Here is an 18,185-nt window from a genome sequence, read left to right on the forward strand (position 1 = left end):
TGAACTCCTGGCCCTGAGCAGCCCCTTCGATAGGAATCGGGGAAGGGATGGCAGATGAGGGAGCGGATTTAAGTACATAGTAATGCAGTGTCTACCCATGTAAGGCAGTAGAGCCAGCAGGTGCCAAATAAATGCTCCAGGACTTCAGAGAGAGGAGGGAGCCCTTCTAATTGGGAGGCTTTTGAAAGGCTTTGTAGGAAGAGGTGGGAATTGAGCAAAGCCCTGTGACATGAGTGAGAGGGGCAGGAGGGAGGGACACTGTCCAGGCAAGCAGACCAACTGCAGGCAAAGTCGACCGCCCAGCAGGGCCATGTCTGACCTGCCCAGTACCATGAGGAGAGCAGTCTGGCCGGCAAAGGTGGCCATGCTAAATGTACTGAGAGAATGAGAAGGTGGTGGGGCTTGGATGTATGGCCACAGGCACTCCCCTCTCCCTAGAAAGTTCTTCCCCCAGGGCTGGCTGGCTCCTTGCACCATCCCAAACTCAGCTCAGATGCCCCACCCTAGACCCTCCTTGAGCATCCCCCAGCTCTCCCCAGCACACTCTGTCCCCTTGTCCTGTTTTCTCATCTTGATTGCATTTCTCACCCTCTGAAGTCAGCTTTTCATTTGTTTGATTCATGCTGATTATCTGTCCTGCCCCACCCCCCAAGTCTATAAAGTCCAAGAGAACAGGGGCCTTACCTGGTTTAACTTCTGAATCTGCTGTCCCAGACACAGTTGGTCCCCAATTATATTTGTTAAATAAAAGACTGAAGGACTACTAAGGATACTGGGCCCCAGACTTATTTCCCACTTACCAATGAATTTTTCTTTCATTCTATTCTTGGGCACCTTCAAGGTCTTGGTCTTAAATCGGAGGCTGCCTGGGTCACAGGGAAGTATAAGAGTTGACCCTGTTCTCACCGACCTCACTGCCAAGTGGGGGAATTAATAACTTATCATTTGAAAGTGAGTTGATTCCCTCAGCAGATCATGGTGTAATCAAATCCCACTCTTCTCCCCTCCAGGGAAAGAGACAGGCATCAAAAGAATCACCTCTGTTTCCAGTACGCTTCCCACTTTATTAGCAGGCCAGGCCCAAGCCATCTCTCTGCAGAACTGACCAGGACTGCCTTGGGGTTTGAGTGCGTGGGTGCACTAATCGGAATTAATTTGTTAATGGCACTTGATCTGGCTTTCTGAATGGAAGTGCTGTTTCTAAAGGAAGCACCGCAGAAAGGAGGGGGCGAATACAGGGCCTTCCCTTTGGAAATCTAATTAATCCAGTTAGCACTGACTGTGTCATCTGCACAGCGGGAAGCCAGTCTTTCACAGAACTCTCCTCTCTGGAGCGCCCCTTCCCACGGAAGGAAAACAGGGAACCCACTTAGGATACAATTTTGGTGTAAAAATGAAAGATTAAGGCAGCTTGGGCTAGAGTGGAGAGTGAAGATGGAAAGACACGGGTGGGGTCTAGATACGTTTCAAACTAGAAGTGACAATAAGGAAAAGAGGAAGGAGCAAGAGTCCTAGGTTTTTGATGTGAGCAGCTGAGTAGTTGGTGGTACCATTCACTGAGATGAGAACCAGGTGAGGGAAGTGGCAAGAGAATGGAGAAGTCCTTTCCAAGTATGTTAGGGCTGAGACGGCTTGAGTCAAGTTAGATTTATGTGTCTGGTGCTCAAGGGAGAGGTTGGTACAGAGATATAAATTTGAGAGCCATCAGCACAGAAGTGATATTTAAAGTCACGGACTTGGATGAGATCATCTGGAAATGGAAGAATGGGGCGTTGGAGGTCAGGTAGAGGAAGATGCAAAGGGGATTGCGAAAGAGCAGCCTGTGAAGTCAAGAGGAAAGCAGGAGATGAGTCACGAAAATCCAAGAGGGAAGGAGAGAGCCGCTGACCACGTGGGATGATGCTGAGAGCTCACGGAAGAACAGGACAGAGAGGAAACCCTGGGCTTAGCAACCCTCAGTCATCCGTGACCTTCACCAAAGTCAGACTAGAGTGCTAGGAAGGGTGAATGGTTGTATGCTGATGGAGGCCATCCAATAGCAGGAGGGAATTGTTGATGAGACGGTCACTGAGTAGAATCTTGAAGGGTGGGTGGTTCTTTTCAGACACTTTGGTACTAGAAAGAGCAGGAAAATGGGAGTGGTGGGAAGAGGATGGGGCTCAAGGGCAGTGTTTTTAGTAGGAGAGGCAAGTGCATGGAAGTAATCCAAGAAGTGAAATTGTTAATGAGGAGAGAGGACACAAACAGAGGGGTGGAATTCTTGCAAAGGCAAAAGGAAATGGAACCCAGAGAATCAGAGGCCTTTGACTGGTACAGGGAAAACAGGATCTGGGCCCAAGGTCCACGGGGATGTGGCTGTGGTGGCAGGAATAAGAAGAGGTTCCTGACTAGAGGCTTCTGGCTTCAGATCCGCAGAGCCACGGCTATGCACCAAGAGAGGCGAGGATGGGACACTGGAGGCAGAAGAGAATACATGAAATATCCTCTTGCAAAGTGGAAAAGACAGCCTACTCAGGAAACTCACTAAGATTCATGGACTGTGTCGAGCTCGTATTTGAGGGCTTGGGGTCATACATTTTAGAAGAAATTAATTAACATTGTTTTGCATCCCCCCCCCCCTCAACTCCCATAGTGTTCAGGTCCTGAGGTTCAGGCAAGGAGAAAGTGGGTTGCTGGGTTCAGCCAAGGTTGATGAGCATAACGGAGGGAGTGGGGGGCAGGTGTGGCAGGGGAATGACTATAATGTTGGGATCTGAACTGAGTAAGGAGATTCGTTAGCTGCTCAGGCTGCCATAACAATGTATGACACATTGGGGGGCTTAGACAACAGCCATTTATCTTCCCCCACTTCTGGAGGCTGGAAGTCCAAGATCAGGGTGTCAACAGAGTTGGTTTCTTCTGAGACCTCTCTCCTTGGCTCATGGATGGCCGTCTTCTCCCCGTGTCTTCATATCGTCTTCCCTCTGTGTGTGTGGATGTCTGTGTTCTCATCTCCTCTTCTTATAAGGACATCAGTCATGTTGGATTAGGGCCCCACCCCAGTGACCTCATTTTAATTTAATTACCTCTGTAAAGATCCCAATCTCCAAATACGGTCCCATTCTGAGGTACAGGGGGTTAGGACTTCAACTTGGGAATTTTGGGGGGACATAGTTCAGCCCATCACAGGAGGGAAGTGAAAGAGAGGGGTGGGTGGTGGAGAGCTGAAATAGGCAGTGGGGCCCAAGGGTTTTGGGGCTGTCAGTGAGGTGAGACGTGTTGCAGTAGGAGGTAAGAGAGTGTGAAGCAGGAGTCAAGAACGTGGTCAGGGTGCAGCATGCTTGAACTACGCTTCAGAGGGGGTTGGCTCCTCGTAGAGGTACATCCCCAGATTTGATGGTGGGAGTGGGTACTGAGGTTAGACTGTCAAAAGTGAGAAGTCAAAGGGTTGAGAGAGGAGTATGCCAGCCAGGTCACACACATGGGGACGTCGAAGCTACCGGAAGGTTGGCCATAGTGCTGATGGGGAGGAAGAAGATGAGCCAGGAGCCCAGGTCATCATGGCCAGGCACTGTGAAGAAGTCAGTGGAGCCCAGCAGCAAGGAGGAGGATGTGAGGGGAGGGATGAAAGCCTAACAGCTTCAGCTCCAAAGGGAAAGGGAGGAGGAAGAGTCATTTAGGAGCAGGAACAGAGAAGGGGAAGCTCTCTACCAATCTGGCCCCCTGGTGAGTGTGAGGGGACACAACAGTCTCTTAGGAGGAGGTTCAGGGAAGTGGGCCCTCCGGGGGGCCACCCTCCAGTTGAGGCAGAAGGTGAATAGAACACTTTCAGAAGAGGTTAACAACACAAGGGAATAGCCAGTCAGTCACCGTGAAGAGTCCAGGAAGGAGGAGAGGGGGAGGGGGGAGGGCTGTGTCCACACAGGGCACACTGGAACAGCAGGGGATGAGAGTGCCAGGGAAAGACCCAGGGATGGTGGTCATTGCTGCAGATGGTGCTCCCAAAGCCCTAACCTCGGGGAAGCCTCTCTCCTGGCTCCAGGAGCAGCTGCCGGCTGTGGTTGTGAGGCTTGGGGGTCTTTCTGGCTCACAGTAAAACCACAGTTAATTCTGTGAAATGGGTTGAGCTTTCCGGGGTATCTCAGCTGAAGTCCCAAGGGCTCCACCTCCCTTCCTGGGACCCAGGCAGAGACCCAGTCCATGGGCACTGGGCCCAGGCTGGCACTGTCCAGCAGGAGGCTTTAGCCATGCTGAGCTCCGCTTGTCCTGATGGAGGCCTGGACCAAGGAGCCTGAACTCAGACAAAATCCACCCCTGAATTCTCACAGGGTCAGCTGAGACCCAGAGGGGCAGTTGATTTCATCAACCCACTCTCTTTCCAGAGATGGTCCCTTGATCCCCCAACCAGGACGGCTACCTCTGTGAACCCCCAGGCTGCCCAGCCCCTGACCCTCTGCCATGGCATCAAGAGGGTGGAGCTCATGGAGGTCCAGTAACTGCCAGTGGGGCACAGCCCACATGGAGTGCCCTCCGGGGAGGCCAAGGGCTACAAGACCTGCTGGAACCGTTACTGCCCCTGAGGCCTGCCAACTTGCTGGGGAGACCAGACTAAGCAGAATCGTTAGGGCAAGCGTGGACAGGATAAAACCAAAGGAGGGTCTCCATCAGGAGTCCTGCGGGAGTTTGGAGGCCTCACCCCTCTGCATGTCATAGCCCAGGAGGGTTTCCTGTGTCAAGTGGGACTAGAGGTTAAACCCAGGTGGGTTGAGGACGGTGGGACTGGGCTAGCTGACAATATCAGAATCATCTAGAGAGTTCCTAAAAAAACCCCATAAAACCCAGATTCCTGGGTGCTGGTGATTGTCCAGTGGGACTGGAGTGAGGCCAAGGGATTTGTAATCTTAAAGCACCCTCAGGTGTAGCCCAGGTTGGGACCCACTTATTCAGATATCAGCGGCTCCTGTGCAAGGAGGTTCCCCTTGGTGCTGGGCCCTGTCCTGGGCGCTTTCTGCCCCTGTTGCCATCAGTCTTCATAATAGCCTATGAGGCGAGAATTTCATCCCCACAGAGCAGAGGAGGCTGTGTCTCCCACAGTTTGAGGGAGTCCCACCCTTACAGGTGGTGGGAGGTGGAGCCAGGACTGAATAGGGAACATCTGTCTCCCCAGCCTGAGATCTGCGGGGCCCGGTGGGCAGGGGTGGCATTCAGGCCTCAGGAGGGCCGTGCACGTCCTCTCAGGACCTCCCTCCCGGCCCAACGCGAAGCTGTGGCCTTCCCGAACCCCGGAGGAGCCGACACCGTGATCCTGCTCTGGAAATTTAATTAGACATCCAGCCCTGAGTCTGGAAGACTACAGTGCTTGTCAATTTGTAGGAAAAGGATGGCCAGCGCGGAGACACCTCCACCCCACTCACCCACCTCAGCCCGCTGGCTTGCATGGGTGCTGCCGTGGAGAACATGCGAGCAGACTTTGGAGGCATATGCCGCCATTTACACAGTCCCGTAAATATTTATCCCCAGCAGCCAATTAGAGCTGAGCCACTGCTTTCAAGGAGGGAACTGACAGAAGGTAGCTGTGTCTGCAGAAGGCCTCCTCAGTCATGGTTTACAAGAACCACTCGGGATGGGGCATTTTGCTCTTTAAATATTGTCACCCAGAGATAGACAAGTCTGCTGATTTGAAAAACAATAGCACATGAGCAATAACAGCATGTCTGATTTAACTGGCCCAGAAATACCTCCTGGTCTCTTGAGGCTGAATGCTGTTTCTTGGGGCCAACCCCTCCCTCCCACAGTGGAAGCATGAAGGCTTTTATGGATGAGAGCATCCAGGCAGGGAGAGGCATGTGGTCCAAGGCAAGAGGCCTGAGCTTGACCTGTACCTCACTGCAGTCCCCTGGAGCCTGGCTTCCTAGGCCAGGATGTGGAAATAGCAGCCCCACCCGTGGATAGGACCAAGGCGATGCAAAGCTGGTGGCCTGGTGCCTGGCACACAGAGGGTGATCGCTAAGGGATAACTCTTATTAGATTGGAGGAAACACTGGGGATGTTTTGCCCAAGCCCACAATCTCTCTGGAAAAATCCGGTGGACTGAAAATGGACACCTGTTGATGGGCACTGCCCTTGCAGTCAGTGACAGTGGCCCATGGCCTCAGACTGAATGGCCTATAGTCCTTGTGTGGAGCCCTAACCCTTATTGACTCTGGGGTGCTCTTTTGCCTCCCCCAGGCTCCCCACATACCACATGTTCTGTGGGCACACACTCCAGACACCTGTCTTCTTTCATTTCTCTCTGGGTGCCATCTCTCTGGCCCTCACTGTCCATTTCATGTGCAGCATTATGATATTTGGTTACAAGGCAGCTAAGAGGTTGGGGGGGTTTTTTGTATCTCCTGACCTTCTCCACTCACCACCCCTCCCCTATATTCTGGAAGTATGATAGCTCTTTAAATCTGCCTTTGTGGGAAAGGTGGCTAGAACCCAGAGGAAAGAAATTCTTGGCTCCTGACTTTTTAAAAAAATTAAATTAAACTTATTTGGAGATAATTGTACATGCACTTTTAAGAAATAAACTCTCCTGTACCATTTTCCCCCCGAATGGTAACATCTTGCAAATCTTACAATATCACAACCAGGACATTGACATTGATACAGTCAAGATACAGAACATTTCCATCCCCACAAGGATCCCTCTGTTCCCTTTATAGCCACACCCAACCTCCCTTCCAGCCCCATCCCTCCTTAACCCCTAGCAATCACTAATCTATCCTTCATTTCTATGATGTTGTTTCAAGAATGTCATATAAATGGAGTCATGCAGTATGTAACCTTCTGAGATTGGCTTTTTCACTCAGTATAATTCTCTGGAGATTCATCCAAGTTATTGCATGTGTGAATAGTTCATACTGCATTCCACAGTATGGATATATCACAATGAGTGATATAACCATTGAAGGATATCTGAGTTGTTTCTACTTTTTGGCTATTACAAATAAAGCTACTATGAACATATATGTATAGGTTTTTGTGTGATCGTAAGTTTTCATTTCAGAAAAAAATGTTCAGGAATGAAATTGCTAGGTCATATGATATTTGCATGCATAATTTTTCAAGAAACTGCTAAAATGTTTTTCAGAGTGACTGTACCATTTTACATTCCCATCAGCAACGTATAAGTGTTCCAGTTTCTCTTCATCCTTACCAGCATTTGGGATTGTCACTATTTTTTTTTTACCCTTCTGACAGGTGTGTAGTGATCTTACTATAGTTGTAATTTACATTTCTCTTATGACTAATGATGTTGAATATCTTTTTATGGCTAATTTCCCTCTATAGCTCATCTTTTGGGAAATATCGTTTCATGTCTTCTGCTCATTTTCTAATTGGGTTGTTTGGGGTTCGGGTTTTGGGTTTTGGGGTTTTCTTTTTCCTGTGAGTTCTGAGAATTGTTTCTATATTCTTTACTAGCCTTTTATTGGATATGTGGCTTTATATTTTCTCCCGATATGTAGCTTATCTTTTCATCTTCTTAACAGGGTGTTTCACTAAGGAAATGTTTTTAGTTTTGATGAAATCCAATTTATCAATTTTTCCTTTTATGGATCATACATTTGGCATCAACTCTAAGAATTCTTTGCCTAGCCCGAGATCCCAAAGATGAATTTCTCCTATTTTTTTCTAAAAGTTTTATAATATTGTACATTTAAGTTGACAATCCATTTTGTATTAATTTTTTTATAAGATATGAGATTAAAAAATATTTTTTTATTTGGGTATAGTTGTTTTACAATGCTGTGTTAGTTTCTCCTATACAGCGAAGTAGAGTTCCCTGGGCTGTACAGCAGGTTCTTATTAGTTATCTATTTTATACATATTAGTGTATATATGTCAATCCCAATCTCCCAGTTTATCCCCCCCGCCCCTCTTTCCCCCCTTGGTGTCCACACGTTTGTTCGCTACATCTGTGTCTCTATTTCTGCCTTGCAAACCAGTTCATCTGTACCATTTTTCTAGATTCCACACATATGCGTTAATATACGAGATTTTTATCCAAGCTTTTTTGAGGAGGGGTGCCTATGAGTGTCCAATTACTCCAATAATATTTGTTGAAGAGGCCATTCTTCCTCCACTGAATTACTTTTGCACCTTGGTCAAAATCAATTGGACATATTTGTGTTAGTCTATTTCGGGGTTTTCTGTTTGCTTCCATTGATCTATGTGTTCATCTCTCTGCCAATACCGCACATTCTTGGCTATGTAACTATGTGATAAGTCTTTAAATTGGATACACTGACTCCTCCAACTTTATTGTTTTTAAAAATTGTTTTAGCTCTTCTAGTTCCTTTGCCCTTTCACATAGATTTTAGAATAATCTTGTCTATATCTACAAAAAGTCTTCTGAGATTTTGATGGGAGCTGTATTAAGCTTGTATATCAGTTTGGGGGTACTGGCATCTTCACCCCGTTGTGTGTTCTAATGCGTGAACACGGTATGTCTCTCCATTTACTTAGATCTTTGATTTTTGGCATTAGTGTTTTGTAGTTTCAGTGTATAAGTCCTGTATGGTTTTGTTAGATTGACACTGGAGTACTTCATTTGTTTTGCATGATTTAAATCACATTGTATTTTTAATTTTGGTGTTCCTGCCTTGTCACTGGTATGCAAAAATACATTTGATTTTTGTATGTTTATCTTGTACCTTGTGAACTTCTAACTCACTTATTATTAGTTCTACGTGGGTTTTTTTTTGTAGATTCCTTATAATTTTCTACATAGACAAATCATGTCATATGAAAATAGGCAGTTGTTTTTTCTTTCTTGTATGTTTCTTTTTTATTCCCTTTTCTTGCCTTTTTGTGCTGGCCAGAACTTCCAGTGCTATGTTGAATAGCAGTGGTAAGAATGGGTATTCTTTCTTGTTCCTCATCTTAGGGGCAAAGCATGCAGTCTTTTCACCCTTAAGTATGATGTTAGCTATAGGCTTTTTTTGTAGATGCTCTTTATGAAGTTGAGGAAATTCCCTTCTATTCCTAGTTTTCTGAGATTTTATCATGACAAGATGTTGAATTTTGTCACTTACAGTTCATCAGTTGATATAATCATGTGATTTTTCTGTAGTCTGTTAATACAGTGGATCACATCAATCGATTTTCAAATATTGAACCAGGTTTGCATCCCTGGAATAAGCCCCACTTAGTCACAGTGTATAATTCTTTTTATATGTTGCTGAATTCTATTTGCTGATATATCGTTAACTATCTTTGTATCTATATCCATGAGGGTTATTTGCCTTGTAGTTGGTTGTTTTTTTCGTGTGTTTGGGGGTGGTGGCGGCGGTGTACTGTTTTATCTGGTTTTGGTGTCAGGGTAACATTGGGAAGTGTTCCCGCCTCTTATATTATCTGGAAGAAATTGTGTAGATTGAAGTTAATTCTTCCCTGTTTGGTAGAATTCTCTAGAACCATCTGGGCTTGGAGATTTTGGTGGGGAGGGGAAAGTTTAAACTTACCAATTCAATTTTCTTAATAATTACAGGGTCTCCAAATTATCTGCTTCATAGTTGGTGCATTGTGGTAGTTTATACTTTTTAAGGGATTGGTCCATTTCATCTAGGTTGTCAAATTTATGTCTGTAGAGTTGTTCATAGTATTTCTGAAAAGTTATCTTTTTGATATCTGCAAGATCCATAATGATGTGCCTGTTTAATCCCTGATATTGTGTCTTTTATCTCTTTTGTTTTTCTTCGTTAGTCTTGCTAGAGATTTGATTGATTTTTGAAAAGAAACAGCTTTCTTTTCATTGATTTTCTTTCTTTTTTTTCCCTGTTTTCAATATCACTGATTTCTGCTCCTTGTTATTTCTTTCCTCCTCCTTGTTTTGGGTTTATTTTGCCTTTTTTCCCTAAGTTTTTGAGGTGAGAGCCTATATTATTCATTTGAGACTTTTCCTCTTTTCTGATGTCAGCATTTGTGCCATATATTTCCCTTTCAACAAAGCTTTAGCTGTGTCTCACAAATTTTGATATGGTGTATTTTTATTTTCATTTATTTCTATAGTTTTTAAAAAAATTTCCTTTAAGGTTTCCTCTTTGACCCATGGATTATTTGGAAGAGTGTTGTTTAGTTTCCAAATGTTTGAAACGTTTATTTTTCTGCTGTTTTTAAAAATCTTGATTCCAGTGGTCAGAGAACACATTTTGCATGATTTCAATTCTTTTCAATTAGTTGAGGGTGTTTTATGGCCTAGGATATGGTCTACTGTGGCATATACATTCCATGGGCACTTGAAGAGAATGTGCATTCTGCTGTTGTTGGGTGAAGTGTTCTATCAATAGATCCTGTTGATTGATGGTGTTGTTAAGTTCTTTTATATCCTCGCTGACTTTCTGTAGCTGTTCTGTCAAGTATCAAGAGAGGGGTGTTGAAGTCTCCAATACACTTGTGGACTTTCTGTAGCTGTTCTGTCAAGTATCAAGAGAGGGGTGTTGAAGTCTCCAATACACTTGTGGACTTTCTGTAGCTGTTCTGTCAAGTATCAAGAGAGGGGTGTTGAAGTCTCCAATACACTTGTGGATTTGTCAATTTTTCCTTCAGTTCTGTTAGTTTTTGCTTCACATATTTTGAGATATGTTTGGTAGATACACATTTAGGATTGCTATGTCTTCTTGGTAGATGGACCTTTTTTTAAAATGTAATACCCCTCGACATCTCTTGTAATTTTCTTTGCTCCGAAGTTTACTTAATCTGATATTAATATAGCCACTCCTGCTTTATTTTCGTTAATATTTTCTGGATATGTCCTTTTCCACTTCCTTTCACCCATCTTATATCATTATATTTAATGTGAGTTTCTTGTAGATAGAATATAGCTTGGACATACTTTTGTTGGCCTCCTCATAGCCTCTAGGGGCTGGGAGTATAAAGATCACCCCATAAGCCATAGAGTAGAGAAGAATTTGAGAGGTGTGATGGCAGACTTCCCTCCCAAAAGGAGCTATGATTCCTTCATCTGGGGAGGAAAGATGCTCAGATGTGATTGACAAATATTTAGAAGCTGTAAGTGTCTGAGAAGGAACCCAGTGCCTCCATCTCCCAGACTATCTATTCCCAGGGAATAGATCCCAGAGGGCTCTATCCATCCCAGGTGGGTGTGTTGGGGAACAGCACCTGAGGGGTCTTCAGCCCTCTAAAGGCAGAGATGCTGTGTTCATTTTATCTTTGCTCACCTTAGTCACAGTCTGGATGCTTTCAACCTCCAACAGAAGCTCCAGGGCCCTCCAAGGCCTCATGGCCTCTGGAGATTCTGCATCGCCGAAGCTGTCAACTCCCCAGGCATGGGTGGCAGCTCCTCCTATTACTCAACTCCGACTTCTACCTATTAAGCAGGGGCTCCTTGAGGAAGATTGATTTACCACATTAAACGAGCCTCCGTGTGCTCAATGAGGATGTCACAAGACAAATGGCTCCTGCCGTGTGCCTCCAGCCCACTGCCCCGTGTTTCCATTACGTTTGGGCCAGAGTCATGGTGGATGAGTTTGGGTGTAGTTCATTTTCTGCCTTACACGATAAACTTGTCAGCCTTTGACCGATCAGCTGCTTGTATGCAGGGAGTTCATTTGCAAGGCGACATGGCATCCCAGCTCTGCTGTCCTGCTCCCATTTCACCCTGTCTAATGAGCTAGGACCCAGTTCCTGTCGGTTGGTGCTGTGCTCCGGGGCCCTGCTCAACCTGCACGCAGTGGTGATAGTTCAGCCCCTCCTCAGGGGTCCCTCTCTCCTGCCTGGAGGTGGCTGGGGCACTGACGCCCAGGGAGCTGTCCTTTTTTGCTGCCAGCCTCAAGTCACCCGGCTGGGAAGGAGTGTGCCAAACTCCCACTCCTCTGCACAGAGGCGGCATCAGACCTGCTCCCCAGCCTCCGAGATGGACAGGCCTGCCGTGGGCTTCCTGGGGAGCTGCAGCCTGCCCACTCCACACTGGCCTTGGGGCTGTTTCATAGGCAAATACCAAGCCTGGGATCTCAGAGCTCACTGAGACATGGGCCAACGTGTGTAACATCGGGGCTGCCCATGGTCCCCAGGCCCAGGCCCTCCCCAGGAGGCTAGGCATCACTGACAAGCTCCACCCACAAGCCTGGGTGTCTACTGCCTAGCCTCAGAGCCTTTTCCAGCACTGTTATCTCCCTTCCTCTCCGCCTATTTGAATCAGACCCAGGCCTCGCCAAGGCCTCCCGTGCTTTGAAGTCCCCAGCCACCCTGATCCCAAAGGACCCCCAGAATAGCACACAGTGCAGGGCCAGGCACCATGGCCATTGGCAGGGACTCCTACAGGAGCAGAGAGGGGCAGGGTGGGAAGCTTTGCAGAGAGTGAGGAATCCCTTTCCTGTCTCCATCTCTCCCCTGTCCCTTCCATCCCATGAAGCTCCATGCCCCAAAGGTAGTGGTTTCCTGACTTTCAAGGAGCTGGCTGGGCTCCTCTGAGCTCTCTCTCTGAGCTGTGCCCACAGATCTCAGCCTCACCTATCCATGCACACTCAAGTCCATTGCCAGCCATGGACACTTTCCTGTGCCCACCTGGGCTGGGGACCCAGGCCCTGCTCTCTGTGAGCTCAAAGGCGTGGGAAGAGGGGGCCAGATCAGGGCTCCTGGAGCTGGACTGTCGGTGACAGGGGTTTGGGGCGCGACAGGGTCACGCACTGTAGGGTCATGCACAGTGCGGTAGGAGGTGGTGGTTACGTGGAGCGAGCAGAGGGTCCTCATCTGCCCTGAGCACGCAGCCGAGCCGGCTTGTTCTCACTCTGAGGCGTCCTGGAGGGCAGGAGCTCTCTGGGCTGCTCCCACCCACGCCGGGCGCAGGGTCGGTACCATGAGAGGGTTAGGGAGCTTGGGAGGATTTGACCAGTAGAGCTTTGATAGGCAGAGAAGGAGAAGGGCCCCCATCCAGGGGGCAGCCTGCGTGATGGTGAGGGGATGAATGTGCACAGGTGACCGGGAGTGACAGGAGGCTCCTGTGAGGTCCATGCAGGGATTCAGGGAAGGCGACCCGGAGGGGCAGCAGACGCGAGCAGTGGAGCCCAGGAGCCACGTTGAGAAGTTTGGATCCTTCCTTGTGGGCCGTAGAAGTAGTTTCAGGTCGAAGAGGGTGATGTGGTGACTGTATCACACTTAAGGAAGGGCGGAGGGGAGTTCTCCATCCCCCAGCCAACCCCCACCACAATGGTGTCTCGTCTGCCGTTCAGTCCCCAGGGCATGGCCCAAAACCTTGAAGTGGATCAGATGAGGCAGGAAAGTCCAAGAGGCCACGTGGAAGGTGATGAGTCATCCTGGACCCATAGGAGTCAAGAGGGATCCTAAACTCCCAGTGCTCCCCAAATCCATATTCCAGACAGGAAACGGGGAAGGAAGAGCCGAGGATGGGCTGGCTTGCTGGTTAGCCTCGTTCCCAGACTAGAAGGTCTCCTCTGAGAGACATCTCCTTCCCCCAGGATTTGCAAGAGGAGGGAGGAAGGGGATAGCGGGGACTGCAGACTCCTTTCACTCGAGGACGTCTGTGGACCCCTCTCATGAACCTGGAGAAATCACCCTGGCATGGCGGGGACTGCACAGGTGGCCTTAGCATCTGTGTGCCCAGTAGGTGTTGAGGAGACCCAGGGGAGGATCTCAGGGATTGCCTCACTCGAGGCTGCCTATGCCAGGAAGGGAAGCAGCCCAGATACCCTGGGGTGAGGCCAAGAGGAGGGAGGAGCAGACAGGACTTTCTCGATAGCCGTCCCAGGCCCCTAACTGGACAGAGGAAAGGATGGGCAGAGTCCGGCTATGGTCTTCACTGGCAGCGTCAGCTGTGTACTCAGCCTCCCACTGACTGGGGAAGGTGCTGCTGTGCCTAGCTCAACCCATGGGCAGGACCTGGCTGGTGAACAGTGCAGGGAGATCTGAGCCTGAGGCTGTGGAAGCCGTACCTGCTCCCACACATTCCTTGGACTTCAGGAAGGCAGATTCCAGACGACTATGACACACGATGGGTACATGTCTTGGCTTCAGGCTCTGGAAGGAAAGAAGGCTCCAGAGCTGGGGGCTGGGGTGGGGGTGCGGACTCTGAAAAGAGAAGTTCTGATTCAGCAGTCCCTGGGGTTCCAGTGGGAGGGGCAGGAAGGGAGAGGAGCTGTGGCTGCAGAAGCAGAGGGCTGCGTGTCCAGGCTCAGAATCGAGGGGCACAGAGCTGACTGCAGGAAAGAGCAGGGCCAGCATCCAGGACCGGGGCCCCCCAAGGGTCTGCGTCAATGCTGAGACAGGAGGGAGCTGGGAGGGGGCTCGACTGCCTTCTTGGAGGGATCTTCAGCCCCCAGAGTGTTTCTCTCTGACACAGAGAATAGCATTCTGGACAGGGATCTTGTACTTAAATACTTGCAGGGACAAGAGGGTTAAATAAATGAGAGAGGACTGGGGCAAACCAAGGGCGCAGCTTCTCAGCTCCAGCTAATTCCTGAAGTGTGAATCCAGCGTAACCAGACTGTATAAGTTAGTATTAGATTTGGCCACATGTTACTGAAAACCCAAAATAATAGTGGCTTAAAAAAATTAGAGATTTCTCTCTCTCTTCCTCTCTCTCTCACGTATACCAGAACTGAGCCCTCCAGAGCTGATAGGTGGCTAGGGTTCTTCCATCTCACCCCGAGGGTGTGGCCCGCAGCCTCCTGGCCCAAAACGGAGGCTAGAGCTCTGGCCATCACACCTGTGTTCCAGGCAGCAGGATGGAGGAAGGTGGAAAGAAGGGCAAAGAGCATGTGCTGGTTGTATTTAAGGAGGTTTCTTGGAAGCTGTCATATAGTGTTTCTAGATTTTGTTGGCAGAATTGAACACATGATTTCCCCCAGCTGTAAGAGAAGCCAGGAAATGTAGCTGTAGTTCTGCTCCTCCCTGTGCCAAGCTAAAAACCAGGTGTTCGATGACCAAAGGGGGTATGGCTATTGGAATATGCCACATAATGCCCCTTTGCTTCCAAATAACAGGCACTCCATCTTCTCATGCATAGAACACACTGGGGCTGGGGGAGGGGTGCAACCCTGCACCTCATCCAGTCCAGAGGTCAGGAGGCCTGGGTGATGTGCAGCCCTCGCCATCAGGTCCTGATGCCCGCACGCCCTGTGTGGGATGGTGGAGAAAGAATACTGTCATCACAGTAAAGACTCCTGATTGGGAGAAGGGATACACAGCAGCACACGGTCAGGTCCCACTGGGCAGGCTTTGTGAATCTTCCTGTGCTTATTGGAGGAAGCTGCCTGGGGCAGCCCATTTAGCTGGCCCAGCTCTATTCCGGGAGGAACTCCATACCCAGTGTCCCCCATGGAGAAGTCAAGCTCCCTTGGTGACGTGTCTCCTGCACAACTCAGTGGCTTTTAGATGAGTTCTACGTGCCTGAAATTGCCCCAATGATCTCATCTGGATATAGGTTAAGGGGCAACCTGGCCCTTCCATTTACCCTCTGCATGGAAACAACAGGTGGGGTGATGGTGGTGGGAGGGGCCTGGGAGAGCAACACCCTCACTCCCTTACTTCCGATTTTCATGTGAAATTGACTAATTAAAATTTTTTGGCAACTAATGTTTGAAAATCACAGTTCAGGACAAATGAACTTGCCTATGTGCCAGATGTGGCCCGCAGGTGTGAGTGGAGGGTACCGCTGGATGGGGGAATTGGAGCTCCTTCTCTGGCACAGGCTGGCCCGAGGGTCTAACGTTTTGGGGGAAGGTCCCACACCACCTCTTTTCATCCTGGCAGGCAGGACCAGTGACCTCACACTGGGGTCAGAACTGGCTACAGCTGAAGGGCAGGACTCTTGCAGGGACCCTGAGGGTGAGCTGGCCCCTGGGGTTAGCACAGAAGCTCAGGACAGTCAGGCTGACTTCCCGGCCCACCCCCTGGGGTGGTGGGGGACTCAGGACTGGCTCAAGATCTGGGTGTCCATACGTGTGTCCGCCTGTGGCGTGTGGGGCTCTGCAGAGGGGACCCCAGGCCCGGGGCAGGGCCGGTGCTAAGTAAGGCCGTGCTTGCCTGCCCTGCAGACTCCACCAACAGGGACTCTCTGGATATGATCGAGCGCTGCATCTGCCTGGTGTGCCTGGATGCCCCGGGAGGCATGGAGCTCAGCGACACCAACAGGGCGCTCCAGCTCCTCCATGGCGGAGGCTGCAGCAAGAATGGGGCCAACCGCTGGTACGACAAGTCCCTGCAGGTAAGACTCCCCCTGGCAGGGCCAGTGGCGGGAGCCGCCTCGTGCTTACATCCAGCAGGCTCTCTTGCTGGCCTCTGCTGCCCAGGAGGCTGCATCTGGGGCCGAGGGAGCGGAGGAGATGTGCCACTGGTGTCAGGCCCTGGACTGGCCAGAACTCTTCTCAGGAACAAGTGGCCAAACCCAGCTCCAAGCCCCTAACCTTCCTGCAGCCCAGCCTAGGGGGCCTCTGGGTCAGACCTGGGGCTCATTCCCCATCTCCCATCACACACTGTAAGGTGGGGCCATACCAGGGGCTCCCATCAAACAAATCCTCAACACATTCAGCAAGAAAGCACATGAAAAGCTGCTCAACACCACCAATTATTAGAGACATGCAAATCAATACTACAACGAGGTATCACCTCACACCAGTCAGAATGGCCGTCATCAAAAAATCTACAAACAATAAATGCTGGAGAGGGTGTGGAGAAAAGGGAAGCCTCTTGCCCTGTTGGTGGGAATGCAAATTGATGCAGCCAGTATGGAGGTTCCTTAAAAAACTAAAAATAGAGCTACCTTATGATCTAGCAATCCCACTACTGGGCATATACCCTGAGAAAACCATAATTCAAAAAGACACATGCACCCCAATGTTCATTGCAGCTCTATTTACAATAGCCAGGTCATGGAAGCAACCTAAATGCCCATCAACAGATGAATGGATAAAGAAGATGTGATACATATATCATCTAGGGTGTCGGGCCATGGACCAGTGTGGGCCACGGACCGGTGTCCGGCTGCAGCCTGATAAGAAGCGGGCCGCACAGCAGGAGGCGAGCGGTGGGGGAGTGAGCAAAGCTTCATCTGCTGCCCTCCATCGCTCCCATTACCGCCTGAACCATCCCCCTCTCCCCCGAGTCCATGGAAAAATTGTCCTCCATGAAACCAGTCCCCAAAAGGTTGGGGACCGCTGATATATACAATGAAATATTACTCAGCCATAAAAAGAAACGAAGTTGGGTCATTTGTAGATACGTGGCTAGACCTAGAGACTGTTGTACAAAGTGAAGTAAGTCAGAAAGAAAAAAACAAATATCGTGTATTAATGCATATACGTGGAATCTAGAAAAATGGTACAGATGAACCTATCTGCAAAGCAGAAATAGAGACCCAGACGTAGAGAACAAACATATGGACACCAAGGGAGGGAAAGGGAGGGTGGGGTGAATTGGGAGATTGGGATTGACATATATACACTACTATGTATTAAACAGATAACTAATGAGAACCTACTGTACAGCACAGGAAACTCTACTCAGTGCTCTGTGGTGACCTAAACGGGAAGGAAATCCAAAAAAGAGGGGCTATCGGTATACATGTAGCTGATTCACTTCTCTGTACAGCAGGAACTAACACAATATTGTAAAGCAACTATACTCCAATTTAAAAAAAAAAAGAATCATGTCTGATGCCTGAAGATGTCAGCTTTTCTGAATTTCCGTCACCCTGGCCTGGCCATTTCGATACACCTCCCTTCATCCCTGAGGAGTAGGGTAGCCCAGCATCTCCACAGAAGAAAAGTCATAAAATGAAGCAAAACCATTCATATATATATACTTATAAAATTTATTTTTATTTTTGGCTGTGTTGGGGCTTCGTTGCTGCACGTGGGCTTTCTCTAGTTGCGGCGAGCAGGGGCTACTCTTGGTTGCGGTGCGTGGGCTTCTCAGTGCGGTGGCTTCACTTGTTGCGGAGCACGGGCTCTAGGCGCACGGGCTTCAGTAGTTGTGGCACGTGGGATCAGTAGTTGTGGCTCGTGGGCTCTAGAGCTCAGGCTCTGTAGTTGTGGCTCCTGGGCTTAGTTGCTCCACGGCATGTGGGATCTTCCCGGACCGGGGCTCAAACCCGTGTCCCCTACATTGGCAGGCAGATTCCTAACCACTGTGCCACCAGGGAAGTCCCTGTTCATATATTTTTCATTCACATGACATCAGCCCAG

The 18,185-nt window shown here is 49.0% G+C and overlaps 1 protein-coding gene across 1 annotated transcript in view; it reads left to right on the forward strand.

Annotated features, from left to right (window-relative positions):
• The window catches only part of CHAT (choline O-acetyltransferase), a 55,819-nt gene that overhangs the window by 21,558 nt on the left and 16,076 nt on the right, over nt 1-18,185 (forward strand). The window contains exon 8 of the mRNA XM_007130490.3: nt 16,038-16,207. Coding sequence (XP_007130552.2) covers nt 16,038-16,207 — 170 coding nt within the window. The remainder of the gene's footprint in view (nt 1-16,037; nt 16,208-18,185) is intronic.

Source organism: Physeter macrocephalus, chromosome 20, assembly GCF_002837175.3.
Source record: "Physeter macrocephalus isolate SW-GA chromosome 20, ASM283717v5, whole genome shotgun sequence".
NCBI classification, from domain to species: Eukaryota; Metazoa; Chordata; class Mammalia; order Artiodactyla; family Physeteridae; genus Physeter; species Physeter macrocephalus.